Source organism: Petromyzon marinus, chromosome 29 (assembly GCF_048934315.1).
Source record: "Petromyzon marinus isolate PM22_M1 ecotype Great Lakes invasive population chromosome 29, UKy_Petmar_22M1.pri1.0, whole genome shotgun sequence".
NCBI classification, from domain to species: Eukaryota; Metazoa; Chordata; class Hyperoartia; order Petromyzontiformes; family Petromyzontidae; genus Petromyzon; species Petromyzon marinus.
Genome location: NC_133695.1, coordinates 3,939,838 through 3,958,200, shown reverse-complemented (window position 1 = coordinate 3,958,200; position 18,363 = coordinate 3,939,838). Strand labels below are relative to the sequence as shown.

At 50.8% G+C, this 18,363-nt stretch overlaps 1 protein-coding gene across 1 annotated transcript; it reads left to right on the top strand.

Moving 5' to 3' along the window:
- Positions 1-1,318: 1,318 nt before the first annotated feature.
- Positions 1,319-15,230, top strand: LOC116947331 (retinol dehydrogenase 12-like). The gene is made up of 7 exons (XM_032962933.2): positions 1,319-1,537; positions 5,040-5,158; positions 6,545-6,700; positions 7,809-7,913; positions 10,211-10,423; positions 13,755-13,944; positions 14,569-15,230. The coding sequence occupies exons 1-7, from the start codon at positions 1,464-1,466 to the stop codon at positions 14,669-14,671; spliced, it is 960 nt and encodes a 319-aa protein (XP_032818824.1). The 5' UTR covers positions 1,319-1,463; the 3' UTR covers positions 14,672-15,230.
- The last annotated feature ends 3,133 nt before the right edge of the window (positions 15,231-18,363 follow it).

The window sequence follows — 18,363 nt, the reverse complement described above, 5'->3', positions numbered from 1 at the left end:
TTTTATCCGGGTCCTCCTGATTTTCCCTCCACATTTAGAATCAACACGCGTTTGGAGTATTTGGCTGCTTTAAATTTCCATATGATAAGCCACTTCATTGGGCTATCATTTGTGGCCAGGTTGCTTCTGAAAAAGAGCTGGTAAAATAAAAAAAAACATAGTTTAGTTTACGCTTGAGAACACAGTTTTTTTCATAGGCGGCTGCCTGGATTTTAGCCCAGATTTTCAAGTGTTCCAGCTCAGCGCTCTGACTTCTGACCTCAGAGGTACCAGGCTACCTCTATTTTTTAAGGGGATTGTTAAATGACTAAACAGTTTGAAATAATGAGTAACAGCGACACCTGCAGGTCGTGTGTAATTGAGTCAGTTTAACCCCACACCTCCCGAATACAGTAAGCAAATTGTGTATGGCACACTGCACTATGACCCAGGATTGTTTAAGTTTGTTTCCTAGCCACGGCCATAATGAACCACCAGCTCAGCCTCCCAAATGGCTAGAGCATTTAATTAAATTATAATTCTGTTGCGATACCCCCACTAAAACAAACATTCAGAGGGTGGCATTAGAGAAAGCCACATTTCTATCCAATGCATCGACGTCTCCCACCAAAACGTACCCTTTTAAAATGTTTGTTCTGCTATAAGACGCGGAGCCGTCACGTTCACAACACTCGTTCACTTGTTGGGAGGACCAGTGAGAGCACAGAAATGCCGCTGTCCACACAACATCCACCCACTGCTGACATAGCACGTAATGGTTCTCACTTTATTGCCATTGCAGGCAGCGATGATGACTGTAGATCTGAATTGACTTCAGACCAGGAGGATATATTTCGAAGGAAGAACATTCGGTTATCTGGCACCACCTGCATGTGAAATTGAAGTTGTTGCTCTGCATCTACATCAACCACACGAAAGAAGAAGACTCAATAATAATACTGTAATGATACAAATAGCAAATTGCAACGCGCACAACTCGATTTGCTCAATGTGCTTCACTCGGGAAGTCAACTTATTCATTCTTCTGAGAAACAAATCGGCGACCCATCAACCATCGCCACACTGCCGACACGTTCCTGACACCGGCGGCAGGGAGAGAAGGGGAGAGAAGGAGAGAGAGAGAGAGCTCTGGATTCAGCAGGACCCGACCTCCTTGCAACCCAACCTGAGTGTTTCAGATCATTTCCGCATTCTGCGCGCGTGCCATTGCGAAAGGCAATCGCCCCTCGTCTTGATACACACAATAACTCCCCCCAACACGCACACACCCCGAGTGAGTTGGGACATTTCGCGGCCCTGCACTTCGCGAGTTTGAACTGTTCAAACAAACCCCCCCCCCCCAACACACTCAGACACACAACTCACAAATACCGAACGGTTTGTATACAGCGCGCGCCTCGGAATAACTGGAAGAGAATCATCGTCCGTGGCGGCCCCCACCACCACCACCACACTCTGCAACGATGGACGCGTGGACAATTGTGTATGCCATCGTGCCACCGGCTCTGTTTCTCGCCATCCTCGGCCCTCGCATACGGTAACGGCTCTGCAACCGGACGCGTTCACCACTTCACTCGTCGCCTGTTCCACGCGAGACGCGCGCGCATTGTGGGGTCGATCCACCGCTGGACGATGAACGCGTCCTGTCGTGCCGCGGCTGCCCGTTGCAGTCATCACTTTGTTTGGCTTGGCCATGCTTCTTCACCAGACAGGTGTCGGGTTGGGGGAGGTTAGCAGAACTAATTGAGATGCCACCAGACGGCTCAAGTTCGCGTGGAGACACTGGGGGACTCGGCGTGGTTGCGCGCGGGTTCCGCAAACCCTCTGCGCCACCGCTACCCCCCCTCCTCCTCTCCCCCAACGCTGCTGCTGCTGCTGCTCACAGCTTACCGCGGTTAAAATTAGCATCGAAATAAATGCGTCGATGTTCGAGCGAGCAAGGCTTTTCGAACGTGGATTCGCATTCGACGTGTGCGTTCGTCAACGCATTGAGCGTGGGGGAGGCGGAGTCGGTGGTGCCGTGGTTATCGCTGCCTCGCCACGAGCGCCTGCCTAGGCCGCGCGTGGTCGTGGACAGGGGATGGACGTGAACGGTGTTTTGTTATTCGAACACACTTCAGCCACGCGGGCAGCACTGGAGGGGGGGGGCAGCACTGGGGGGGGGGAGCACGGGGGGGCAGCACTTGGGGGGGCAGCACTGGGGGGGAGGGCAGCACTGGGGGGGAGGGCAGCACTGGGGGGGGAGGGCAGCACTGGGGGGCAGCACTGGGGGGGCAGCACGGGGGGGCAGCACTGGGGGGGCAGCACTGGGGGGGGCAGCACTGGGGGGGCAGCACTGGGGGGGGGCAGCACTGGGGGGGAGGGGCAGCACTGGGGGGGGCAGCACTGGGGGGGGTAGCACTGGGGGGGAGGGCAGCACTGGGGGGCAGCACTGGGGGGGGGGGGCAGCACTGGGGGGGGCAGCACGGGGGGGCAGCACTGGGGGGGAGGGCAGCACTGGGGGGCAGCACTGGGGGGGAGGGCAGCACTGGGGGGCAGCACTGGGGGGGGGCAGCACGGGGGGGCAGCACTGGGGGGCAGCACGGGGGGGGAGGGCAGCACTGGGGGGGCAGCACGGGGGGGGCAGCACTGGGGGGGCAGCACGGGGGGGGCAGCACGGGGGGGCAGCACTGGGGGGGGCAGCACTGGGGGGTGCAGCACTGGGGGGGAGGGGCAGCACTGGGGGGGCAGCACTGGGGGAGAGGGGCAGCACTGGGGGGGGCAGCACTGGGGGGGGCAGCACTGGGAGGGGCAGCACTGGGGGGGCAGCACTGGGGGGGGCAGCACTGGGGGGGGCAGCACTGGGGGGGGCAGCACTGGGGGGGCAGCACTGGGGAGGAGGGGCAGCACGGGGGGGGCAGCACTGGGGGGGGCAGCACTGTGGGGGGGGGCAGCACGGGGGGGGGCAGCACTGTGGGGGGGGGGGCAGCACTGGGGGGGGGGCAGCATGTGCTTTTTCGCACGCTGACATCTACCAACCAAATGGATTTGCCTCTCCGCTGCCCGCCTCGTACGACGTCGCCTCGCAGCAGCCTGCGTAGCGAACCCGGTTAGCGCGGCGGCCGGCCCCATCCACGCACGGCGCAGACTCAAACCCCCCTGGGGCTTGGCTTTCATCATTCGCCACGAGATCGGGCGAATTGCGAAGGGGCCTTTTTATTTTTCCCTCGGGCAGGCCACGTCCGTGGTGGTGCACTTTGACAGAACGTACAAACTGCAACGTCACGACAATGTCAGTCCCGCCGGCATGACCGTTCACTCGTAAACTAACGAACCTATCGCACACTGCCTTCAACACTTCAGCGCTGTTGCTCTATAATTCGTGCAATAGGTGACAAGCCCTGCCCTTTGGTCAATCCACTGCTGGATGAATGTCTTCTCCCCCCGCCTCCCCGCCGCAACCTTTCAGAGATTAACACAGCACGGTCGGCGACGTACGGTGCCGAAAGAAGCTCAACGTACATCTTATCCATAATATACTAACATACACACGTGACGATTGTTTGACCATATCTCTCATCACGCTGGCATGTGCGCGGAGATGACGATCAGATCCGATTGCTCGCCACTGATGTTAGCCGTTGGCCACGAATCAAATTCTGCTTGCCGAGGGCATTTCAGGGCACACAAACGCCACCAAATGGGTCTTTATCCAGCAGTTGCTTGACAAAGGGCTGACATTTTATGACATTACAGAGTCAGCGAAGAGTTCCAGGAAGACTGCGTGTGACAGTTTTATGAGTGAATGGTCGGGTCGGTGAGAGAGAAAGTAAGAAACTCAGGCCTTCTCACACACAACACAAGAAGTACGAACATATTTTGTACACATTCCATCAGCCACACGGAATTCGAATTCTGGTGGCGGACCATTTCAGCAGCAGCATCATTGTGGTTCAACACAAGCAACAACAAAAACCCAAAACTCTGGACCGGTTTGACATTCAGAGTCTCATGAGAAACAAGGACACTGGGAAAACACAAAAACTCTGGACCGGTTTTGACATTCAGCGTCTCACCAGAAACAATGACACTGCATTTTCATCATCAGTTAGCAGGCGATTGTAGAAATCATCGCCACCCCATGCTCGATGAAGCATCGCTGGACTCGGTGATGCAATCCTGGCTTAAACAAGCGTAACCGCACGAATAAACACACCGACAGGCCTTTGACCAAATCGCCAGGAATGTGCTAGATCTTTAGAGCCAATGAGCACCGATTGAGCCTGGGATGTGCCTGGTATCGTCGACCCCCGTCCACGGTGACAGATTGTGATCGGCTGCTACGGGCGCTACGAGCGATGGCCCACAAGAGGGCAGTGCGCGCAAACATCCATTGTTGTACTCTACTTCTGTGCTCACCACGTCTAATGCTCCCCGCCGTCAAAACCTGCACTGACCGCAACGGCGTGGATGGAGGCTGCCGCTTCTGAGCCAGCACTTTATTGACAATAAGGGCTGGACGTGTCAGTAAGTCAAACTCGGGGTTTATATTGCGCCATTCACAACAAGGCCTCACATGGCAATGTGTCACGCTAATCGGACGTAGCTTGAGTCCCAGGGTTAATATTCAAGCCACCAGTGTCTGAACTGAGCCTCTCAAATGTAGTCCAATGATGGTATGGTACGATGAGTATGGTCAAGTAAGTCCCATGATCCCCCCCCCCCCCACGCCCGGTGTGGAGAGGCCCTCACCCAGGCATAATTAGGATTTGTACGTTCTTGGCTCAGTGGTAGAGGGAGGCTTGCGTATCGGAAGGTCGCGAGTTGAAGTCCCACTTGGGGGTCGACTCTGCCCGTTCAACTTTCTGACGTCAATAAGAAAAAATGGACACCACTTTTTGTGGATGCCAACTGCGGTTGGCCTATGGATAGACTCATTGCCCTCAGTAGGAATGAGGAATTTCCAGCAAAAGCAACAGGGCTGTAAGTGGGAGATGAGAAAATCACTCTGACTTTTGTCTTTAAATTGTAACTGTAAGGCTGCCTCATTTGTCTTTCAGACGCTACTTTTCAGGTGGCATTTGCACCAGCAAGGCTCAACTCAACGGCAAGACGGTGATCATAACTGGCGCCAACACCGGCATTGGCAAAGAAACCGCCCTTGATCTGGCCAAACGAGGTGGGGAATAATTCATCGTTTGTTCTCGAACGTAGTTAATTCTGAGTTCTCCTTTGGCAGATTATCCGGAATGCAAATTAACAATGCTTGTCCTAGTTCGGTCTATGGTGCCTTGTAGTAGCATGGCTCAGGATACGTTGCAGAATCTATTGCTATGCCCAAAGAACTTCAACATGTCAGGGGATGAAAGTGGTTTAAAAAATATTCATCTGGATTGACATTGGTCAGCAAATTCTTATTTTCTAATATTAACAATGGTAATGTTATTAATTTAATGGAACACATTTAATCCTAGTTTTACGTGAAAGATATGTGATATACCATTGACAGTGGTGCGTCAGCGCAAATAACAACAACTCAACACGTTCTTCAAAGCTATAAAGAAGAGCCATTACCAAAACTTTGCCTATCATACATTTTTTTTATATTTCCTTTTAAGGACAGTGTTATAGACCAAAGTGTTGAGTTATAGTTTAGTTGTATTTGTATATATTTTAAAGTGATTTTCAAGTGATGTGTTTTCTGGCAATAAAACAAATGTTCTTTATTTTTTTGATACTTTCATACTGGCCAAACAAAAAGGTCCCATGTTAATATAAATCGTTTAACACATAAACTTTCGCAACCAATATCATCCATAATAAAGGTTTTTTTGGGTTAGATTGTGTTAAAAAGTGTCGTTAAACCCGCCACCACCCGACACAGTCAACTAGTAAGGTTTGTCACGGAAACGGAACGTGTCAATTCGTAACTAGTACAGCACACCGGTGTGTTGGCGAGGAAATACTCAACATTTACAATCTGAGTATGACGTTTTGCCAGTAATTACAACTAGGATCATCAGACGGACAGCCAGATTTCTGGCCAGATATCTGGCCAGATTTCTGGGCAGATTTCTGGCTGTCCACCTGGATAGTAACGCATTGTCATGTTCTGTTGACGTGACAAACCTTACTAATTGGCTGTTTTGGGTGGTGGTGGGTTTAACGACACATTTATATTTACGCGATCTAACCCAAAAAAAACAACCTACATTATGAATGATATTGGTCGCGAAAGCCGATGCGTTAAACTGATTTGTTTACCTTTCCTATACTTTGCACTCTTATAGTTTTTCTGTATTGTTTGATGTTATAACGTTCTGACATGCCATCGACCAGACATCTTTGAAAAACATCTTTATAGCTCATCAGATTACTCCAGTATAAATAAATATTCAGATTCTGATAGATCACAATGACCCTCGAGTACGGACACCACTCTGACTTTTGTCTTTAAATTGTTCACTCGTTTAACTTTGCCGACGGCTCGCTCGCTCGCCTCGGCTGGCTCTCTGGACCGTTTCGCCGCGCCGCTCGCGTACTCACTCAGGCGCGCGTCGGCCAGGTGCGCGTGTCATCCTGGCGTGCCGCGACGTGGAAAAGGGCAACGCGGTGGCGGTCGGCATCCGCGTGGAGACGCACAACCCGCAGGTGCTCGTGCACAAGCTGGACCTGTCCAACGCCGCCTCCATCCGCGAGTTTGCCGAGCGCATCAACAAAGGTCGGTCAGTCGGTCGGTTTCTCGGCCCACATCTCCTCCCATATTCGTACGGCGGAGGCGAGTCTTTCCAGAGGACGGTGTTCTTCATTGCAAGACCCGCGGGCCACTGGCGGCCCCTGGTGGCTTTTAGTGCGGCCCCTAACGTGCGGCCCCCCGATAATACACAAATGTGAATAATTTTGTCTTGCAGGCGGTGTCATCAGCCCTCGCGCTGATGTCTTATCGGCGAAAGTGGCTACCCTTTGAAAATTAGTGAAGAACACTGCCATAGGACAACCACTGTTGGGTTGCCTGGAAAATGGCAGCACTCATTTTATTGATACCAGATGGATGGCTGAGTCACAACCCAATCCGGGTTTGAATTCGCAACCTTCGGATTGCAAGCCGCTTGCTCTACCTCTGAGCAACCCGGCCGGTTCTATGGGAAGAGACCTTAGCTCTGGTCGTTCATGATACCCATGTCTGAGATGCTGAATCAACGCTGCTGAGTTTTTTTTGTCCATGGGTGATTGAACAAGGCACTCGAATAGAGTTAGGTGAATGGTCTCAGTTCAGTTATCAATCGTCGTTACCAGCCATGATCAATCCAATGCTGGATGATGGCCTCCACAAGCCGTCGCCATCTGTCACGGGGCCTGCCTTGTAACGATACATCTGGAACCTGCACATGGGCTGATTTTGTCAACCCATCGGGCGTGTTCCGTTATCAGTGATTTTATTGTGCAGTCGTGAAAAACGTAGCGCATTAAATTTGGTTTTGCCCTTCATTTGGCTAAATTCCAGCTCTGAGAATGACAAATAATCGGTTGGACCGTCGTACAACGAACGTTACTCTCAGTGGTAGATCAGGTGGGAAATATCTACCCCTTTACCGTGTGAAGCAGAGGTCACGTGAACGACCTTCAGAAGTAAATCTGTGATGTCTACTTCACAGGGCCATTCTCCAAACGCAAATAGTTGCACAGCTCTCAAGAGACGTTTCCGAATGGATTCTCAATCTCACGCCACGACACCGATCTAGCCCATTCGGAATAAAATTGGCGAAACAAAAACATATACAACTCGCACAGTATGCCTGATGCTGTTGTTCCTTTTTTTTTTCCTGCAGACGAGGAGAAGCTGAACATTCTGATCAACAACGCGGGCGTGATGACGTGCCCCTTCTCCAAGACGACCGAGGGGTTTGAGATGCAGTTTGGGGTGAACCACCTGGGTAAGGTGCCGTCTACCCGTCAGCCCCTGACTCCGGCGCAGCCTCCGCTTGCCCAAACCTCATTCGTTACGTCCGGCACGTTCGGAACGAATGGCTGGGATTTTTTCTTTTTACGTATTTTTATTTTCAATCCAGACCTTGCAATTGAGTTATGTAAGTTGTGTTTAATTGTATGTGTTTGTTGAACTCCTTTCGCACCGGACGTAGCCAACTGCGCTAATCTGAGGTGCAAAAATGTAACCATGCTTTGAAAAATTATGAATGAGTCTTCACATTCAAGAGATCTTCCTGCCCACAAAACCTACCTACTACCTGAAAAATAACCTATCTACCCACTCACCTATCTCCCTGGCTACTTGGCCATCCACTATTCCACCCACCTACAGTGAGGGAAAAAAGTATTTGATTGCCTGCTGATTTTGTACGTTTGCCCACTGACAAAGAAATGATCAGTCTATAATTTTAATGGTAGGTTTATTTGAACAGTGAGAGACAGAATAACAGCAAAAAATCCAGAAAAACGCATGCCAAAAATGTTATAAATTGATTTGCATTTTAATGAGGGAAATAAATATTTGACCCCTCTGCAAAACATGACTTAGTACTTGGTGGCAAAACCCTTGTTGGCAATCACAGAGGTCAGACGTTTCTTGTAGTTCGCCACCAGGTTTGCACACATCTCAGGAGGGATTTTCTCCCACTCCTCTTTGCAGATCTTCTCCAAGTCATTAAGGTTTCGAGGCTGACGTCTGGCAACTCGAACCTTCAGCTCCCTCCACAGATTTTCTATGGGATTAAGGTCTGGAGACTGGCTTGGCCACTCCAGGACCTTAATGTGCTTCTTCTTGAGCCACTCCTTTGTTGCCTTGGCCTTGTGTTTTGGGTCATTGTCATGCTGGAATACCCATCCACGACCCATTTTCAATGCTCTGGCTGAGGGAAGGAGGTTCTCACCCATGATTTGACGGTACATGGCCCCGTCCATCGTCCCTTTGATGCGGTGACGTTATCCTGTCCCCTTAGCAGAAAATCACCCCAAAGCATGATGTTTCCACCTCCATGTTTGACGGTAGGGATGGTGTTCTTGGGGTCATAGGCAGCATTCCTCCTCTTCCAAATACGGCGAGTTGAGTTGATGCCAAAGAGCTACATTCTGGTCTCATCTGACCACAACACTTTCACCCAGTTGTCCTCTGAATCATTCAGATGTTCATTGGCAAACTTCAGACGGGTATGTATTTGTGCTTTCTTGAGCAGTGGACCTTGCGGGCGCTGCAGGATTTCAGTCCTTCACGGCGTAGTGTGTTACCAATTGTTTTCTTGGTGACTATGGTCCCAGCTGCCTTGAGATAATTGACAAGATCCTCCCGTGTAGTTCAGGGCTGATTCCTCACCGTTCTCATGATCATTGCAACTCCACGAGGTGAGATCTTGCATGGAGCCCCAGGCCGAGGGAGATTGACAGTTCTTTTGTGTTTCTTCCATTTGCGTTTAGTCGCACCAACTGTTGTCACCTTCTCACCAAGCTGCTTGGCAATGGTCTTGTAGCCCATTCCAGCCTTGTGTAGGTCTACAATCTTGTCCCTGACATCCTTGGAGAGCTCTTTGGTCTTGGCCATGGTGGAGAGTTTGGAATCTGATTGATTGATTGCTTCTGTGGACAGGTGTCTTTTATACAGGTAACAAGCTGAGATTAGGAGCACTCCCTTTAAGAGTGTGCTCCTAATCTCAGCTCGTTACCTGTATAAAAGACACCTGGGAGCCAGAAATCTTTCTGATTGAGAGGGCGTCAAATACTTATTTGCCTCATTAAAATGCAAATCAATTTATAACATTTTTGACATGCGTTTTTCTGGATTTTTGTTGTTATTCTCTCTCTCACTGTTCAAATAAACCTACCATTAAAATTATAGACTGATCATTTTTTTGTCAGTGGGTAAACGTACAAAATAAGCAGGGGATCAAATACTTTTTTCCGTCACTGTACCTACCAAATCACCTACAAACCTACACATCCACAAATCCACCCCCCTCCTTACCTACCTACCTATCAAATAATCCATCCACCCACACACAACATGCACCTACTATCCATCCACCCAACCATCCCCCTACCTGCCCACCTACCTACCTACCTACCACCAACTTACCTATCAAATCACGCATGCATCCACCTATCCACCCAGCTACGACCTGCCCACACACTGACCCGCCCCCAACCGCGCGAACCAAACCTCCCAGCCGTCTCGATCGACCCATGCACGCGTGTCTCCTATGTTGACGTGTGCCCTGCGTAGGTCACTTCCTGCTGACTCACCTCCTGGAGGACCTCATCAAGCGCTCGGCGCCCGCGCGCATCATCAACGTGTCCTCCCTCGCACACGCTTACGGCAGCATTGACTTCGAGGACCCCAACTACGAGCGGCGCTCCTACAGCCGGCACGGCGCCTACTGCCAGAGCAAGCTGGCCAACGTGATGTTCACCCGCGAGCACGCCCGGCGCCTCAAAGGTACCTCCGCCGCCCTGTGTAACTACCTGCCTGCCTACCTACCCACGCGCCTACAGAGGCGCTCACTCGCCCACCCAAGTGTCCGTCTACCCACATGCCTACCCGACTATCGAACTACCTATCTAGCTACATCTCCACACGCACCACACCTAAGCACCTACCCAACGATTTCCCCACCCACCCAACAACGCACCCAAACGCACCCATGCATGCACCCACCAATACACCCACTTATTCAATAATGTACTCGCCTACCCACGTATGCATGCACGCACCCAGCTGCCCATCCACCCACCCACCTATTCATTTGGTATTACCACTACAACAGCCACCATTTGCCACAAAATGGCAGTGACGTCACAGCATTTGTGCCAGGCTAGTCGCCCTTTGAGGCCATTTGTAGAGTCAAAGTTCCGTTGCTAGTAGGAGGTCACAAGACAGACCCAGGTGTTATGGGTTGACTGAGACGACTCGCAGATGCGCACCACCTTCACTCCCGAGTGTGCCATCTTGACGGTGGTCCGCTCGTTGTTATGACCATCGCTCCTCCGCCTTACGTTGGAGGGCGACTGCCTCCACCTACCCAGCAGCGTCCTTCACGAGCCTCCTCCGTACACAACACCTACACACCCATGCACCACCCATCCAGCCACCACACCCACTCACCCAGCTAGACACATACCCAACAACGTACGTATTATTGTCTGTACGAATACATATACTACATACAGTGAGGGAAAAAAGTATTTGATCCCCTGCTGATTTTGTATGTTTGCCTACTGACAAAGAATTGATCAGTCTATAATTTTAATGGTAGGTTTATTTGAACAGTGAGAGACAGAATAACAACAACAAAAATCCAGAAAAACGCATGTCAAAAATGTTATGAATTGATTTGCATTTTAATGAGGGAAATAGGTATTTGACCCCTCTGCAAAACATAACTTAGTACTTGGTGGCAAAACCCTTGTTGGCAATCACAGAGATCAGACGTTTCTTGTAGTTGGCCACCAGGTTTGCACACATCTCAGGAGGGATTTTGTCCCACTCCTCTTTGCAGATCTTCTCCAAGTCATTAAGGTTTCGAGGCTGACGTTGGGCAACTCGAACCTTCAGTTCCCTCCACAGATTTTCTATGGGATTAAGGTCTGGAGACTGGCTTGGCTACTCCAGAACCTTAAGGTGCTTCTTCTTGAGCCACTCCTTTGTTGCCTTGGCCGTGTGTTTTGGGTCATTGTCATGCTGGACTACCCATCCACGACCCATTTTCAATGCCCTGGCTGAGGGAAGGAGGTTCTCACCCAAGATTTGATGGTACATGGCCCCGTCCATCGTCCCTTTGATGCAGTGAAGTTGTCCTGTCCCCTTAGCGGAAAAACACCCCCAAAGCATGATGTTTCCACCTCCATGTTTGACGGTGGGGATGGTGTTCTTGGGGTCATAGGCAGCATTCCTCCTCCAAACACGGCGAGTTGATATGTAGTCTTGGTTCTTTCGGTAAAGTCACGTAGAAGGGAAACAATAAAATAATAGAAATATAAAACAATAAAATTCTCACGACGTTTCGACTGCAACACAAGCAATCATCATGATGATGATCATCATGATTTTGTTTCCTTTCTACGTGACTTTACCGAAAGAACCAAGAATATGTATCCCTGCAGTCACGAAAGCTTTAAATCAAAATTTAACAGCGAGTTGAGTTGATGCCAAAGAGCTCCATTTTGGTCTCATCTGACCACAACACTTTCACCCAGTTGTCCTCTAAATCATTCAGATGTTCATTGGCAAACTTCAGACGGGCATGTATATGTACTTTCTTGAGCAGGGGGACCTTGCGGACACTGCAGGATTTCAGTCCTTCACGGCGTAGTGTGTTACCAATTGTTTTCTTGGTGACTATGGTCCCAGCTGCCTTGAGATAATTGACAAGATCCTCCCGTGTAGTTCTGGGCTGATTCCTCACCGTTCTCATGATCATTGTAACTCCACGAGGTGAGATCTTGCATGGAGCCCCAGGCCGAGGGAGATTGACAGTTCTTTTGTGTTTCTTCCATTTGCGATAATCGCACCAACTGTTGTCACCTTCTCACCTAGCTGCTTGGCAATGGTCTTGTAGCCCATTCCAGCCTTGTGTAGGTCTACAATCTTGTCCCTGACATCCTTGGAGAGCTCTTTGGTCTTGGCCATGGTGGAGAGTTTGGAATCTGATTGATTGATTGATTGCTTCTGTGGACAGATGTCTTTTATACAGGTAACAAGCTGAGATTAGCAGCACTCCCTTTAAGAGTGTGCTCCTAATCTCAGCTCGTTACCTCTATAAAAGACACCTGGGAGCCAGAAATCTTTCTGATTGAGAGGGGGTCAAATAGTTATTTCCCTCATTAAAATGCAAATCAATTTATACCATTTGTGACATGCGTTTATCTGGATTTTGTTGTTGTTATTCCGTCTCTCACTGTTCAAATAAACCTACCATTATAATTATAGACTGATCATTTCTTTGTCAGTGGGCAAATGTACAACATCAGCAGGGGATCAAATACTTTTTTCCCTCACTGTAGACAGTACGGGTGCAGGAACAGTACGTGGCCCAGTCGTCACGAGGGGTAATTACGGAGGGGGATCCATCTGGGAAGTTCGGGAAGGGGCTAGAGGGTTCGAGAAAGGGGGCGTGGCCGGGGGCGGAGTGAGGGCCACGCCGGGAATAAAAGGAGGTGAGAGGCGAGGTTGGGAGCTGCCGTAGGATCGGGGTCGACTGTCTTCACGTCGTCGCCACTTGCGTGCCATTCCTGGTCCAAGTTATTTGTGCGTCATCCCTGGCCCAAGTTATCTGTGCGTCATCCCTGGCCCAAGTTATCTGTGGATCATCCCTGGCCAAGTTATCTGTGCGTCATCCCTGGCCCAAGTTGTCATCCCTGGCCCAAGTTATCTGTGCGTCATCCCTGGCCCAAGTTGTCATCCCTGGCCAAGTTATCTGTGCGTCATCCCTGGCCCAAGTTATCTGTGCTTCATCCCTGGCCCAAGTTATCTGTGCGTCATCCGTGGCCCAAGTTATCTGTGCGTCATCCCTGGCCCAAGTTATCTGTGCGTCATCCCTGGCCCAAGTAATGTGCTTCATCCCTGGCCCAAGTTATCTGCCTGTCATCCCTGGCCCAAGTTATCTGCCTGTCATCCTTGACCAAGTTATCTGCGTGAAGCGCCCTAAATAAGAAATAAAGAAACCTCTACAGTTCGAGTTGTCCTAGAATCATTACACATGTATACAACACGCGTTGAAGCGTCTCGCCGTAGCTGCCCGCCGCTGTCTCCGCTCGCGCTCCTCCGCCAGGCACGGGCGTGACGGTCAACTCGCTGCACCCCGGCTCGGTGATGACTGACCTGCAGCGCCACTTAGGCGTGGTGCACGCCATGCAACGCATCCTGTGGCCGTTGAGCAAGTCCCCTGCGCAGGGCGCCCAGACCAGCATCCACTGCGCCGTGGCCGAGGAGCTCGCCAACGTCACCGGCGTCTACTTCAGGTGTGCGTTGGTGTGTTTGTTGACGTGTGTGTCTGGCACAAGCGCTGGAGTGACTTCACTGCCACTTCATGGCGAATGGTGACTATTGTGCGTGTACGTGTGTGTGGTGGTAAGTGCACTGCGCTGCAAACCCGGCGGGGCCCCGAGTTTGATTCCTGGTTATGACCAACATCAGCGCAGATTTGAGAGAGCTACCCCTTCTTCATGTGACCTCCGGTCCACACAACAGACGGCAGCACTGACTCACCCACCTGCTCTGCACGTGAAAGCAGTGTTCAGTGCATGGCAGTCAAACCGACACTTTAATTCCTAGAGGATACTTTAATACGCCCGCACCTCCATTTAGCACGGTTGGCCACGTACTGTGCGAAAGAAGTTCTGCATGCATACATACAGGTGGAATGTAGCCAATTTAAGCGCAGAACCATGTCTAATGTGATGGGTGTTTTTGTGCACCCATTGGTGAAACGTCAACCTCGCCGCACTCGAGAACCCTTTGTTTGACGACAGACGGCGGCCGAAACGTCAATTCGGATCACCGCATCTCAGCGGTGCCGCTTGAACTCTTGACCTCTGAGCCACCCCGGCCACCTCCCAACGTTGTCCGTGTTGCTTCCGTTTCAGCGACTGTGCCCCGAAGAGCGTGTCATCCCTGGCAAGCGACGACGCCGCCGCCCAGAAGCTGTGGGCCCTCAGCTGCAAGCTGCTTGGGATCAAGTGGGACTAGGCAGGGGGCTCGTACTGATTCTCCCGTTTTAAATCGGGTTCTATCCTGCCAGTAGATGTGTAATGAGAGAGCGTCATCCATTGGGTGCCAGAGGGTAACTGGGTACAGGCACTATTATGTAATCAGCATCCAATCCTAAGAGGGAATAACATCTGGGCCAAAGGTTACGGGGAGGAGTCGAGAGAGATGCTTCGGGAACCATCGAGAAGGTTCCACGAGGGGGCGTGGCTAGAGGCGGAGCCTAGCTCCTCCGGGGAAAATATAAGCGGGCGCAGGGGAGGACTCGTGGTCGGTGTGGGGAGCCTGGGGTCGGACTCCGTCGCTGCGCGTCATCTCCTCTGTTCGCCACCGACCACGTGGCGAGTGTCCCCAGTGAAGCTCGCCTCTTCTCTCCGGCGCGCCGCCAGCCAACGGCAAGACCGGGGTAGTGGAACGAACCTCGCTGGTGGACCAGAGAGAGACGCCTCGTACATGGCGTTGTGAGAAGGGAAATTACCCGGAGAGGGAAGGAGAGGAGCTGTGCAGTACTACAGTTAATAAAGATGCACTCTTGCAACAATCGTCGTGGAAGTCGTTTATTACAGATGCATTGAATCACGTGTGTCAGAATCAATGGGTGGGTGCGGGGGGTGTGATTTTGTTTGCGCTCTCCTGCATAGATTGAAGGCATTGATGCCTCAGCTCTCTCTCTCTCTCTCTGTCGTCTTTATCGGAGGGTCCACTATATCTCTCCGAACCGCTTGAAGCTTTCGTACAAAGATAGGTTGGTATGAGGGCGGTGGTTCTCAACCTGTTTGGTATTGCAGCCCCTCAATCAAGACCAGGCTCCTCATGTCCCCCCCACCCCACTCGTGCGCTTGAACATCTCTATCGGTGTCTTGTGTTAGGCACGTGCTGCACTTTGTGTATCAGCGGCGCCGATGTTCCCCGCGCGAGATTCGACATTTTTCCTGCACGGTGTCCATGCCGCAGCCTGCCCCCCACCCCTTCTCCCCCCACTCCACCCTGGAAGGCTTTCCTCCGGGGTTGAGGAACGGCTCTCTTGTGGACTTCTTCTACAAGCCTGCAAGAGCAAGGTGGGCTCACAAGAGGGCAGTACAGATCCCCTAGCAGATAGCTAGGAGCCTCCTGCCAGGGCCATCAGTGTCTCGTAACAGCGGAGCCGCTGCAGCCAACTTCGTTGAGGCAGCGCCATCCGATATCAATCGGGGCGCCACGGTGGGGAGAAGTTATCGCCCTTGCCTTTGTACGCATGTTGTGGGTTCGATCCCGGACCCTGTTGTATATTTGGAGTCCGTGTGATCTCTCCCTCCCCCCGTGACGATCGCGTGGATTGTTTTCCGCGTTCCTCCGCATTGAGAATGAACTCGCGTTGAGTTAATATGATTTGGCTGCCACTATAAATCCCCACGTGATGATGATGATGATGATATCAGTCACTTGCTGTAAGCTGTCTGAAAAGACCTATTAGCTCAGTGGGCTTTTACCTTGTAAATTTAAATATGTAAATATCACCACCAACAGTGATCTGTCCACAGCTGGATGAAGTTGCCACAATCTTGTGAAGCAACAGTCAATTTACCACCTGCTCACGAGCTGATTTTGTCACTCCACCCACTTATAGAATACAAGGTCGACATTTTTACCGTTGAAGTTTCATACTGGTTACAAGAAAGGACATTAAAGAGTGTGGTCCATAAGTCAACATGTCCGCTCAAACTTAACCTTGAACCAGTGGTGGATATTCCACATTCCTGTGGCAGGAGAGAGCTACTCTTTAGGACAAGATTACTGCAGTCCAAGGCTTCTACACGTGGTATTGCCAGGCGGTCGCAAATTCCCGGCTCAGGCCTGCTCGGCTTCTCACGAGATTGGCAATCGATGTTCGTGCATGAAAATAATATTTTAAAGGTGACCAAACAATCTCTATTAAAACAATGATATCGAAGAGGAAAGACCTTCATGTAGCTGTAGGTGGGTGTGATCTGGTAACCGCTGTTTCAGGCACCCACCCTAACCATGACAAAAGCACCCACATATAAAACGGCAAGGGGAGTCGGACTATGCAACACGCACGACCTCCATACTCAACGTTAAGTTGTTTATTCTGAACACATTTAACATTTAATTTACAGTATGCATGTAATTGTCTTGGTGTATTCATGAAATGCTTTTCATACATGGGTTATGCACAACTGTACTGGTAGCAACTGACCCACTATCAAAATATACGCGTGGGTTATCCGAACCTAACTGAAGGTGACGAAACTATTTCTTGTTTTTTATATCATTATACGTCAACAGCTTTTCGCGCACATGCTGGGACAGCTCTCCGATGCTCCAGCAACTAGTTTCCAAAGAAACTGGCAGCTTGCGGAACAAAACGTCACAGACATCGTGCCGACCAACAGCACGGTAACCGCCGCAAACACACATGGTTGGGGGTGCGGGAGCCAATCTCTTTCACAACAATTTGGAGGACATTTTACGTTCCGCGGAGTCGCGGATCATCGTGGGATTTAAACAACTGCTGTTTCCGTCAACTTTCCTAAACCGAGCAGCGGTAGTGGGTTGGGATTTTTTTTTCTTCTGACGGCTCATTTCTGAGTAAACTTGTCCTTGAGCTACGGGAGCGGTGTGCCGAATAAACGTGATTCCTCCCGAAGGCGCGTGCCTGCGTTTTCCCCTCCGTCGCCGTTTTCGCATTCGGTCACCCGCAGCTCACGCAGCCCCCGCTGCGGTGGGTAGTCTGTTCTGCTGCAACGTTTGCAAAAAAATTATTGACACTACCTGCAGGTCTGAATCGTATGACGGAAAAACATAAACGTCCAAAAATTACGGATCAGTTTTTGAAACCTAACAAAGTCAAGAAAGTTGCAGGTGCTAACGATCTCGCGTCGTGTGTAGCTACCTACTGCATGCGGAGAGACACGGGGACACACAGGGAGACATGGGGACACACGTGGAGATACAGACACGGGTAGACATGGGGACACGGGGAGACACTGGGATACTCGGGGAGACATGGGGACACGGGGAGAGACGTGAAGACAAGACACACGAGACTTGGAGACACACGGGGAGGGAGCGGCCCACGGCGAAACGCTGAGACACATTATTGCTGCTGTATGAGGACACACGGGGGTACACGGACACACGGGGAGAAACTGGGACACTTCTATTGTACGTAGCTACTGCACGGCAGGTTCTCACACAGCCTGCCTAGCATGCGTTTGTCTATAAATGTCAAGAAAGAACCATCTCTCAAGCACAACCGACAATCACTATTAATTATGTGTGTTGAGCGATAAATTGTGGCATAGGCCAATAATAACGATGGCTCTTAACCAGAGAAGGCTACTCGGGTCTCAATGTTGTCTTCAAGAGATATCCTGCATTGGGTTGATAGGCCAATTCCATGGATTTTGGGTATGTGGGAGGAAACTAGGGACATCCCACATCCAAGAGGTTTTTGGGTGCCACGCAGGCAAGATGTTAACTACCTCGCATAGTATACAGGATGTTGTAGGTTCCATCCCGACCCTGATGCCTGTTGTATATTTGGAGTTTGCATTTTCTCCCTGCAGTCGCGTGGATTTTTCTGTGTCCCTCCACATTTAGAATCAACACGCGTTTAGAGAATTTGGCTACTATAAATTTCCACATGACAAGCCACTTCGTTCAGCTGTCAT

What these genes read in the sequence shown, in the direction of transcription:
- LOC116947331 (XM_032962933.2), top strand. Translation starts at nt 1,464, where the DNA reads ATGGACGCGTGGACAATTGTGTATGCCATCGTGCCACCGGCTCTGTTT. An exon ending in GCACGCCCGGCGCCTCAAAG is followed by an intron (nt 10,424 to 13,754) that starts GTACCTCCGCCG and finishes CTCCTCCGCCAG; the next exon opens with GCACGGGCGTGACGGTCAAC. An exon ending in GTCACCGGCGTCTACTTCAG is followed by an intron (nt 13,945 to 14,568) that starts GTGTGCGTTGGT and finishes CTTCCGTTTCAG; the next exon opens with CGACTGTGCCCCGAAGAGCG.